This window comes from Apteryx mantelli, chromosome 1, assembly GCF_036417845.1.
Source record: "Apteryx mantelli isolate bAptMan1 chromosome 1, bAptMan1.hap1, whole genome shotgun sequence".
Lineage (NCBI taxonomy): Eukaryota > Metazoa > Chordata > Aves > Apterygiformes > Apterygidae > Apteryx > Apteryx mantelli.
In genome coordinates, this window is record NC_089978.1 from 175502717 (window position 1) to 175515319 (window position 12603).

Consider the following 12603-nt stretch of genomic DNA (forward strand, 5'->3'; position numbering starts at 1 on the left):
TTTGCTACTTAAATAAAATATTCTAAATAGACTTCTCCAAGAATGACATTGCTGGCTGTTAGAGCCAGTTTGCAAGTATACATTTATTTGCGAGTCAATGAGGATTTAGCATTTTGATATATGACATACATCCTGTAAGCATGAACCATTATTACATTTGCACATCCCAACGAATTCTTATAAGCAAGCCTAAACTTGTTCCATGTTTTCCATTTTAACAATTCATGTACAGTTGATTGACTCTGCATTCCATGCCACATGAACACACAAGCAATTGAAAACGCTAACTATGATAACTTACTGACAGGTATAAAATATATGCACCAAAAAAAAAAAAAAAAGCCCACTGTAACCCATGTATAATAAAATAAGTCAAATGTAGTTAACTGAAATTATATATATTGGTAACAAACTAGAATCCAAAAATAACTGATATTCATAGACTTAAAAAGAAACAGCTCTCCATATGCTTTGAAAACCAAAAATTCAATTAATTCAACCAGCTAAATATTCTCCAACATTCAACTAATATTTTTAAGCTTTTGCCTTTTTTTGCCTGTTCCCCATCCTCCGCTGAGCTGCACTGGATGGTCTCGAAATGATATCCGTTCTTTACGAGATGGACCCAAATGTGATCTTTCTGGAGCAGATATATTCTTTTCTAAACAATAAACAAACATGTGAAATCAAAAAAAAATCATTTCATTGCATTATTTTTTAATATAATAGTAAGCTATTCTTATGTCTAATATGACAGCATATGCATTTTATAATTATGTTTTTTTCTCACTCTTTTTTAAAGTAATACAAGGTAGTATTTTTTAAAATAAAGTATTTATGAAAATAAACAGCAAAATTACTACACAATATTGCCATATTTTTAAAAGTGTCGCTATCTGTCCCTTTTGAAAATATTTTCAACACATATAGAGATACGCAGTGCTTTTGACAGAGAAATTAGTAATGCAATGAAGTCTTTCAAGTGCACAGAGAACAACTTCAGAAAGTTTATCTCTTTAACTAGTTATTGCTTTAATATATTAGTCCAATAAAACAGATATTTCTTTTATAAAAGCCCAGCAAAGCCTTCTTCTCCTTAGAGGTAAGTATTTTAAACTTTGATGGGAGCTGAACAGTGCCAAAGCAAGTTTAAGAGCACATAGAAATACATGAAATAATCACATTCATTGTCATATATACAAACACTTGAGTAATTTAGCCAATAGTTTCTACAACATATTTAAGACTAGTATTTTAATGGACAGATTAACAAGTAGTGCTGACCAAAATTATGGTATTTATTTTACACAAACCAAAATTTTACAGATAGAAATATCTTTCTTAGGCATGTATAATAATGTAAGCATCTGTGGAAGACAACTTAAACTCAGCAAGAGAATGACATGGTGTGGTGTTCACAGTACAGCAATTTGATAGCTACAAAGATGTATATTTTATATATATATATATATATGTACACACACACATATATATTAGCATGGTATCTAAGTTGATGAAACATATTTGACAAGTGTCTTTTGCCATCTATCACAGGAAGACATTACAAATTATGTATTTTTGATAAACATTTTTGATATTTTTAAATTTTGGTACTTTTTAATAGCTAATTCAATTTTTCACAATAAGTATTCCCTAAAAATTGAAATCGAAAGCTTAAATAATATGACTGAATATAGGTCTATCTACTCATACATACAACATAGCTATAAATTTCAAGGAGTAAGACCTTTCCTAATTTCTCATTGATGCTTTTCCGTAGTCTAATAGATCTAAATATCAGGAGCTTTTCCCAACCTACAGCTCTTTCTAAAGTTACTAATTATGGCAATTGTACCATACTAACTAGTCTTCTCCTTTTGCTATTAAGAGCTTTCAAGTATTTTCAATGTAATTCCTGTTTTTTCTTTATGGCTCTATAGACATCAATTATTTTTTCTTCAAATAGTTAACTCCAGGTCTACCTGATAAAGGTTTAAAATGCTAGTGTGTCCTGTCTTTATAGCTGACTCAGTTTTCTTGCTTTTACTTAATTTATTTAAACAGTCAACTTTCCATTAATTATTTTGACTGGGAACCATAACGTATTCATTGAAGGCTGAGATCCTCAGAGTAGTGAATTCAGTAGCTAATTTAGTGAAAGTAAAGAAATAAATCTAGTAAATCATAATATGGTAATACTGTTAAGAAGATTGCCTTCTTTTCTAATTTAAAGAGACTTCTCTAAAATTGCAAGTGTTATTAAACAGCAAAAAGAATTAAGAACATGGAATATGTTCTTTGTTAAAAAACAGGAAGTAGCTATTATATGTTTAAACTGGAAAAGAAGTTTGGGGCTAGTGTATGCATGGGACTGACTCTCCTAGGCATTCATCTTCAAGATTATACTAGTGATAAAGGTAAATTAGGCACACCAGTTATTTATTTCTGTATTTTGATGAAATAAATATTTATATTACATTCATTTAAAATAGAATAAATACAAATGTCAGAACAAAAATAATTACAAATTTGAAAGTTAGCTTAAAGGGGATAGAGTCAGTTTAGCAAAATGTGAAGCCAACTACCTCCTAATTGCCTAAGCTGGATTCCTTCTGGACTAATAACTTCACTTGTTCTTGAAATTCTCTGTATTGCTAAATTTTATTTTAATGATGGACTTCAGAAATCTGTAAATGTAGGGTTGCTTGTTTTTCACTTATAACCATATGTAATTCTTTGGATGGGATATATTGTACTTCCATTACCATGAAATGTATATTACTATTTCTTAAAAAAAAAGGACGATGTAATTTGTTACAAGACAGTTGTGAAAAGTCTTTATAAATTACTGATACATCTTTGTATTTTGGAAGAATGACAGCCATGTCTGTTACAGCATGAACTGTGCTTGTCTAAACTTCACGGTCAAGAGTTCACAGATTTATTATTTTTATTTTTTTAATTGTAATTGATTTATGTATTGTTTAGAGAGTAGTCAAATATTTTGTAAACAAAATGTAGTAACTTATTAACTCTGAGTGCATAAAAACTGTCTGACAAAACAGTGTTCTATATGCCTGTGAGAACCATTGCTCAGATTTTGTAGACCCTGTGGTCTCAAAAATAGGGCAGGATAACTTCCTCAGCCCAAAGATATTTTTGCAAGTTCCCAGATAATCTAAAAGGGTGGACTCTCTGCTCCCTTGAATTCAGGTTTAGCAAATCAGAGAGGATGTTCCAAAAGTCTGACAGTTATGGCTCTCTTTTTCTTCATCCAGCCTGAAGTGCTGGATAGACTTCCTAGGGTGTACTTTAAACTTTACCATACAATAGCAATCTGGACAAACTTAATCAAAGCATAGACTACTCTGTATTCTTTCTTCACACAGTCCTTCAGCACTTTCAGCCAAATAAAATAAAACTTGTAGGCAACAGTCAACTAATTTAGAATGAAAGTCAGGTTTGTTATAAAGTGCAAAGGCTGCAAATCACTTCCTTTGTGTCCCATCTTCCCATCTCTGAAATGGACACAATGTTGCTGGCTTTTCTGATAAAGTACTTTGATGTCTACTAAATAGTACTAAGAGATAGGTATTATTACCAGGACTGCTGTTGCAGTTACCAGTTCTACTGGAGTGATGAAAGACAGAATTGATATGGAGATTCAACCTTCCCTAAAGACGAATTCTCAAACACAGATCTGAGTCAGACTGGCACAGAAGCCTAGGTATGTTGTTGCCAATGGCTGTATTGACAACAGGTCTAATTTTACATTATTAAAACATCAATCCAGGCAAATTTTTCCCTTGAGAAATATTCCAATAAAGACAGGTCCAAGGCAAATGGTTAGAATTTTGTCTAGTTTAAGGGGACAAGAGAAGACAAGAGAAACTGGTAAGGGATGGCAATACCATTTTGAATTAAATGATTAAACCTAGAAATGTTCCTTAAGCATACAGCATCACTTGTTTTCATTTAATGGTTTTAATATTTCATATGAAAATGAACAGGTAAATGAAACCTTATTACATCTGTTCTGCTTACTTATATTTACTTATATACTTATACTTATATACTTCTTCTCCTTAGAGGTACATATGTTTATACCTGCTCAGGGGAAGTTGTACAATTTTACCATTTTATGATATCTTTTTTCTTTTAAGAAAAGGGTAGAAAATCATAAAAAGTTCCTTCAATGTACAGAAAATAAAACCAGGGTACACGAAAAAAACAGTAACTGCTAGCAAATGAAAACACTTTGCATTTCTTAAATGTTCTATGAAACATATACCTGAAGTGCTGCAAGTCCAGATTTTCAGGTATTATTAAAATATTTAAAATCTCACAGAGGAGACCCTTTAACTGTGCATTTATATGCATACAAATGTATATATACGTATACACACATTTGCATATGTGATTTATTTGTGATTTATGAATAATTGTAAGCGCTATTATTATACTTTCATTTTTTGTTATGTTCCATGAGTATATTTGTAATTGGCCTTACCCAAAGGCAACAGCAAACTCACACTGTCTCAAGCCTGCATGTAAGTATAAATTAGAAGCATTACATTGGTTTTACTCTACATGGTACTGATATTTTTGACAACCATAATAATAATAATAATTTTTTATCATTATTGATACAATGATTAAATAGAATCTGGCAAGTGTATTAAGTATAATTTAACATGATATACAGTTATTCTAATACCTACTCATGTGGGAAAAAAATCTTAGCCAAGAAAAGCAAATTAATTTCTGCTATCCCAAACCAGGCTTTGGAAGATTGAAACTGTAATAGTAATTTACTATACTTTAATTGAATTGTAACATTTGACTATGTGAAACTCCAGTATATTTGGAAATATATTCAGATGCTTGTAGATACCAAATAACCATTTCTTTTGAGCATGTGCTGAAAGCTTGTCTTGGGTTTGGTGAACATGCTCTTATTTTCAAGCAGTCACTTTTCTGTTGTTTAATCTGTTTTCTGCTATTGATTTGTTCTGGTCTTTTTTGGTTAAAGCCTGGGTCTTTTTACAAATGTCAAGGTTTACATATCCTCTGTTTTGATAAGTAATGCAATATGTAAAATGCTTTGAATGAAATTCTTGGTATCCAAGAAGAAAAGCTTTGTTAAACAGGTTATGATGGAAATTTTATGATGTATAATATACGTCATAGGGTATTCATCGATCCACCTAACGTTGAGGGTCTGGATAGAAAATTTATTTCAAAGTCCTTACCATATTGTATTACTTAGCAGCAAATACAGCTTAAGGAGGCATGGAGAAAAAAATTCAACATTTTAATGAAAGTGACCAGAACGAATCCTTAGCAGCAAAGCGTTTACATCAATTTAAGCTCTGGAAAGAAGCTAGGTTCAGCAGGTCTGTCGAAAAGGTAAATGCTACAATCTAAGAAGAGTTGTTTTTTAGTATTGTTATTTATGGCCATATTGGAGTCAGAATCATAAATATTTGGGTTTTTAGTTGCACTGTTTACATTAAAAACAAGAAGAAAAATATGTTTATTGTTTCGCAACTTTATGGTTTTTTTATTATTATTTCACACTTATATTTGCCTCAGGAGACTCTTATAAGAAATCTCACAAAATCTGTAAGGATATATCCCCTTTCCATATGAGGATTTGGAGATAAGACATCGTCCCAATTAGAATATTTTTTGTAAGCAAATGATTAATTTTGATTACAAACGTCCTTGACTTCAAGTTTGCAGAACTGGAATCTAAACTTGAAATGGTATAGAAACAATTAATCTAAATATTTTTATTTATGAAACATTGAAGTTATTCTAACCTGATCATGTTGACAATTACATACATGAATAATTTGAACTCTAACATGTCACTCAGGCACGTAAATGAATTCACATACGTAAGCATTTTCAAGAACAGTGACTTAAGTTATAAATCTTTATTGATGGAATTTCTACAAGCTTAAATAAAATACTATAAGGAAGATAACATTCAAAAATGTTTCTGTAAAATATAATATTGTCCTAACTATAAGCAGGACTTTTAGCACCACTGGTTATTAAAGTACAATACTTATTTTTTTTTCCAGCTGCTTATCCATTTCATAAATTTTGACCATTTAGGCTGAATTTTTACGTGCTGAGTACCTGCCTTTGGCTGAAGATTTCTGAAAGGTCGGTCACTTCCAAGAAAAAAATATGTGAAATATTTATGTTGCCCTTTGCAGAAGAGACTGAAAATCTGTCAAGTAGCGGAGTCTTTGCTTTTAGGATCTGTCCAAATTTGATGAAGTATACAACAAATTGAAGTTTCTACATGATTGGAAGAGACTTCATTGATTTTTTTTTGCTATATTCCCTAAAATATCAATCAACACGGAATACGCTTTCCTGTGACACTACAAGAGGCTAAACATGACTGTTCCTAAAAATAATGTTGAAGGTCATGCTTGGTCAGGGAACTTAGGAGCCTGCTTGTTATCTGCTCTCTGTGTCAGATGGGGCCAGTAAGCTACCAGTAAGCAGGAACCATGGAGAGGATAAGAAACAAAGCTCCTATAGGAAGGAGACTGAGAGAAGAGGCAGAGAGTAGCAATTAAAACCTGAGAGAGAAATGAGACTGACTTGGAGTTAAGGTGAGATGAACAAGGGCTAATTTGGCAAGCAGATTGAAACAGTAATGTGATATAGCAGGCACAAGAGACTAGAATAACTTGACAACTAGACTGACATTGAAAGCAGAGAGAAAGCATAGAGAATAAGGGAGTTATGAACTGGCAAAAGAGAACTGAGACAGAATAAAGAATAGGGATTAAGTGGCACTAGACCGGTCCAGACTCTCAGAATTTATATGATTAAAAGAAGTGGAAATATAGGTGATGATAAGAAAGGGAAAAGAGAATAAGTAGATGAAGAGTCTGGACAAAAGATCTGCCTAAATAGTACATGAAAACACATTAAATAAACTTGGAGGAGATTTAAACCAGGAGATAATGAAACTGAAATACTGGCAAGGAATAGTTGGGTACAATAGGGAACAGAGAGAGAGAGAGAGGAAAAAAGTAATCAGATAGGGACCTGTGGAAACAGAAATAGGACTGAATGGGGACTTTGGAAAGGAAATCTAAGAGTGAATGGGAGAGGCAGCTTAGGCTGGAATAAGAAGTCGAAGAAGCAGAAACAAGAATTGATTATGTTATGAGAAAGAATTAGGGAATGCCAGGAGTGAGGAAAAGTCAGCAATGAACCAGAGACAAATTAAAAGAAAAAAAAAAAAGTATTATCTTGGGGAAAAATCTGTAGACAAACCTTTTCCCTCCAGTACCACAACTCTGTAGTAGACCAACATTACTGAGTCTTCCTCTACTCTGATTTGAGAAATATTTCTGAAGCTACTTGACAAACATCCCCCAGGAAATGACACCTAATATGGTATTATTTACTCTTATCTCATATGACAGAGATCCTTGTGGTGGGTCTAATGCTTCCAAGGTTCCAAGTGGGTAACTAAGTTACAGGGAGGGCATCAATGTCTCAGAATTGATTTTTTCTTTTTTTTTTTTTACTTGCTTTTTCGAAAAAAGCTACAGCATTCAGACACATCCTCTACTAAAAGAAAATCAGGCTGTAAAATTACGCATGTAGAATTTAGGAAAAGCCTGAGCTGAAGCTCACTATGAATTCTTAGTTACGCTTTCATTGAAGTCTGCATTTGGTAGTCTTAATTACATGACCACATTTTTTTTTCCCCTCTAGCTCTTTTATTATAAGAATGAATTGAGCTTGTGTAGTGAAGGAAATTGTTTGCAAAACCCGCCCCCTTCCCCCTCCCCCCCTTTTCATTTGTTGTTTTTGAAAGTGTGAACTAGATGAGGCAGAAGATTGCAAGAAGTGGAGGATGCCTGGTTAGGCAATTTAATACTGCCCTGAATTCTCTTTCTGCCTCCATTTTGTGAATGATATTTGAAAAATCACTTAAATCTTTTCTTAAGAACTAACTGTGCATTTCTCCTTTTTTTAGTATCTAATTAGGGTCTCAGCTTTGCAGAAATACCTATCAGTCATAGCAGAGTCAATGGCAGCTGTACTTTCATAACAGTGGTTATAATGCTATCCACTTTAAGAAAAACATGTCATAACATAATTCAAATTCAGTAACCCAAATTAGTCAATCTCTACTTTTGCCTTCTGATAAAAATACCTTCTCAGTTTACAGAAATGTTGTAGAAAGGCATTCTTTCCATATTTGTGAAATCCTCAATTACTACATGAATGAATGTAATAAAAAAGCTCATGGAGAGATTGTATCCTCAGGCCAGAGTAAGAATAATGTGTAATGAATAATGAATAAATAAATGAATGAATAGTTTGCAAATAAATAATGCTGAAATACTTTATAATAACTTAGAGAATACAATGTGGTTTTTGCATTAAAAGTCAGGAAACAATTGGAAATGGAGAATGAGAATATATACTTGAAAACAATCACAATACATGTCCGTAGAGGAAAGGGAAAGAGTAAGCCCCACTGAAATACTTTTTACAATTTTATAGCTTTGAATTGATTTTGCATTCTCAGTAATAGTCTCTTTAAAATATCTGTGGTGTATAATTCTATTTCTTTCTCTATGTAGAGATATTGTATATATCTAATACACAGTATCTGTTCTACATACTTTTTGAATTATTTTCACAATTCAAAACATGTATGATGAAATTACATTAGAATTACATCCTACCAAATTTAATGGAAGCAAGTTCTAAATGCCTTTTAAAATCTGCATTTAAGTAATTTTTTAAAGTATGTAATCTATAGTTTGTTCAAAAGGATTAGGAAAGTTCTCTTAGACAGTTAACTACTATAAAAATACATATGCATCTCCATATTCATTTCAAATGATTGAGACAATAGTATCTTTAACTATGATTAACAAGCAGGTAAACATTCTGATCCTGTGATATATGTGAAACTTCGCATGCATGAAAATTCTCATTATGTAAAATTATACACAAGTACTTTCTTGGTCAAGATTTTCTTCTTAAACACACTCACCACAAACCCAATTTTTAAACCACTTGAGCAGGGAAATCAATGGGATTGCTCTGATGAGTCAAGGCTAAAAGATTGATTCCTTAAATTTCAAAAGAATAGCTATAAGTTATGAAGATGGTATACAGCAACAGGGAAATACTAGGATGTCATATATGAGACCAGAGAAAAAAACAGTAAACAATGCATTGTTTCCCATATTAGATGCATGTATCATACTGAAATCTTGGCTGTTGGCTTTGATTAAGCCAGGATTTCACTTTAGAACTTCACTTTTACCTTCACGGTCATAAATTTGAACCTAATTTGCATCAATTTTTGAGAGAAGCCTTCTTATCAAACAGATAATATTGAGATTAATAATTCTCCATACCCATAATTAGTGACACCTATGTTGACTTACTTCCATTGCAAACTCAGGATATAAATCTACACTGAAAGAAAGTCATGGAATATAGCTCATTTTCTCTAATTTTGTCATTATAAACTGTTGATTTTTGAATAATATTTCTTCAGGTAGTATTGCAGTTCTATTGTTACTTAAAGCAACTTCCTCCTAGTTAAGAAAAAAATCAACTACTGAATTTAAGAGATTTTCAAAGAATGAGAATTAGAATTACAGAGTCACTATTTTTTTTTTTTTTTGCTGAATTAATCATTCCCCTGTATGACAAATCACTTGATTTTGTCAACACACTTTAACTAATTTGAGGTTTGCAGGGTTGTACCTGTGTATATCTATTTGACACATTACTTCTGTGTTGACATGGCAGGTTCCAAATAATTTATCCAGTTCACAAATGAGGAAGAGATCCTTTCCCTATCCTAACAGTTAAATATAATGATGCCATCATCCTTTCATCAGCAGATACATAAACATTATATAAGGGACTATCATGACCATCATTTCTGCAGATAGGAAAACTGATGTTTATAGCAGCAAATTGCAATATGGCAATTGGCAAAAGAATATCAGTTCAGATAAAAGAGTAAAAAGGACAGTAAAAGAAAAGTTACTTTTTTTCCATTGAGTTCTAAGTCTTTCCACTGTAAGAAAGGCCTTATTAAACTTCATTAATTTAATTCCACATGAGTAACAGAACTGTAGAGCTGGAATTTATCTGAGAAACAAATGGATAAATGTTTTGTAATGAAGATAGAATTTAAGGGCTGGTTTTAGAAATAGGGATGATTAAAGAATGACAGGATTCAGGCCCAAGGGTTGTTTTTTTGTTTCTTCCTGAAAAGTAATATTTTACTGAAATCAGAGACACACTGAAAGACTAGGATTCAGGGAGAAGAAGAACAAAGAATTCCAGGAAGTATTTTAAATTACAGTTAAAGACAAAGCTCCCATTACATTCTACTTTCAAATTATGGTACTTCTGGAACAACCTTAGTCTGAAAGAGTGCAGGTCAAAAGACAAGAAGTAGAATGAAAATAGTTTAAAATTAGTAGAAAAACAAAAAAATCTTCTGCTTTGTGAAAATGGTGGTGATAGGAAGGCAATGTAGAAGATATAGACGAAATGTAACACAAGTTGGAGAGAACCAGATTAGGATAATTAAGATAATTAGGAGTTGAAAGGGGACTGATGATTGTCCTAACATGGTCACTAACTAGATATTAGTATAAAAACCTCATCTGTTCCTATCTAGTTATAACAAATTAAGTTCTAATTCTTTCAAAATATTTCTATGTCCACCTTGTAACTTAGCACTGACTACACAACCACTGCTCATGAAAGTGTTCGCAAACAGATTTTATTATTATCAATTCACTCCAATGTTCATGGAGCTGAGAAAAACACTGATGAGTGTAGGACCGATACTTGAACTTTGCATAATGCTGACTATAAACCACTAACCATCACAGCCCAGGCATGTATGTTATAGAGAAGGTATATGCAGGGGAAAAGATCCTTTTTTTCCTGCCCTTTTGTACAGAAACAAGGTAAGCTAATGTGAAATTGAAAGTTAGAAAATAATCACCAAAAGGTCACACATTTCCGTTCGCAACTTATTGGTACAAGGTACCAGAGAGATCAAGATCTAGCAGTGGTCAGACTAGAATGGACAAAAAATGGAAAAAAAAAAAGCCCTGAAGAAATAGAAAACAAAAATGAGTTACCAGGGTATAGAAAGAAATAACCATGATTTCTGGAAGTAAGATAATCCAGCATGTTTGAGAATGCCACCATTAGAGTCAAGGTACTAAATTAGACAGAAAACTAGTTAGTCTCACTGAACAATTGTTGCTCTCTCATCCTTTAGGCTGTGTTTTTGTGTTTTTTTTTTCTTTCTCCTTTTTTCCCTAATACTGGGTCAATTTAATCCACATCAGTCAATTTTGCTTCAGAATATATAGCATGGAACCACATTAAACACCTTACCTAAATTGAGATACACAAATGCTTTATTTAAACTGAGACACACTGTGCCCACAGCATTTCCTTTATTCTTTAATACATCTTTAGGTCAAAGAACAGAATTAAGGTAGTTCCTTAGGTAGGATTATATCTTTTTATTAATCCATTCCAACCAGGTTTTTCAGAAATAACTAGTAATTTTGAGTGACAAAAATCTTAAAATTCTTTAACAAGGTCTAATTTTAGAAATGCTAAGAAACTATTCCTGGAGAATATAGTCTATAAAAAGTACTTCAAAGTTGGAAGGTTCCCCAAAATATTTCTGAAAAACCTTGATTAGACTTTCTAAAAAAACCTCCAATAACTTTGAAGCATTGTTTGTCTGTCTTTATGAGAACATAGTCATTCATGTACAGCCACTTCCCTGCAGTATATAAAATGTATTTTCTTTTAATATCAGATATACCTTTTTTTTTTGAGTAAGTATACCTAACAAATAATTTATTCTGCACTTTTAGATTACTCTTTTCAGCTTGGAGGTGAATTACCAATTTCATAAAAGAAGCATATACGATGTCCCTAACTAACATCTCTGATATATACTAACATCTCTGTGAAAGAATGTTCAAAATATTTAATACTTCCCACCACTAATTCAAAAGAATTCTGAGCATCAGTTAGGGTTATGGATGCTGCAAATCAAACTTAGTAAAGTGTTATTAATTAAAGCTTGCCACATCATTGAGTTTGAATTCTCCTGAAAAAAAGGGTAAAGGACTTGATTTAACAACTAATTCAAATGGGGGTACCTCCAAGGTCAGAGTTTCTTTTCTAAGCCATTCTGTAATACAAATTCAGTGCTAATTCAAAATACATCTACTGAATCATTAAAATGTTTCTAGGATTCTTCATTAAATATTTCAGAATGCAAAAACAAGAGAGATTATACAACAGGAAATATTTCATAATGAATACAATTTTAATGTCAAAATATAAATGCAAATGTCTGATGTTTTCAAAGTAAGGATACCACAGAGTTAATTTACTGTATATTATTGAAAAATAATAGTATTTGGCAAACTGACCTAATCAGATAAACATGTCTATATACTGCATATAAATGGTGAGGTCTAGTTTTATATATAATATGCATTACGATTTAATGTATCACCACTGTTTAAT

The 12603-nt window shown here is 32.1% G+C and overlaps 1 protein-coding gene across 1 annotated transcript in view; it reads right to left on the reverse strand.

Moving 5' to 3' along the window:
* Positions 1–521: 521 nt before the first annotated feature.
* The window catches only part of LRRIQ1 (leucine rich repeats and IQ motif containing 1), a 125547-nt gene continuing 113465 nt past the window's right edge, over positions 522–12603 (reverse strand). The window contains exon 27 of the mRNA XM_067289916.1: positions 522–661. Coding sequence (XP_067146017.1) covers positions 522–661 — 140 coding nt within the window. The remainder of the gene's footprint in view (positions 662–12603) is intronic.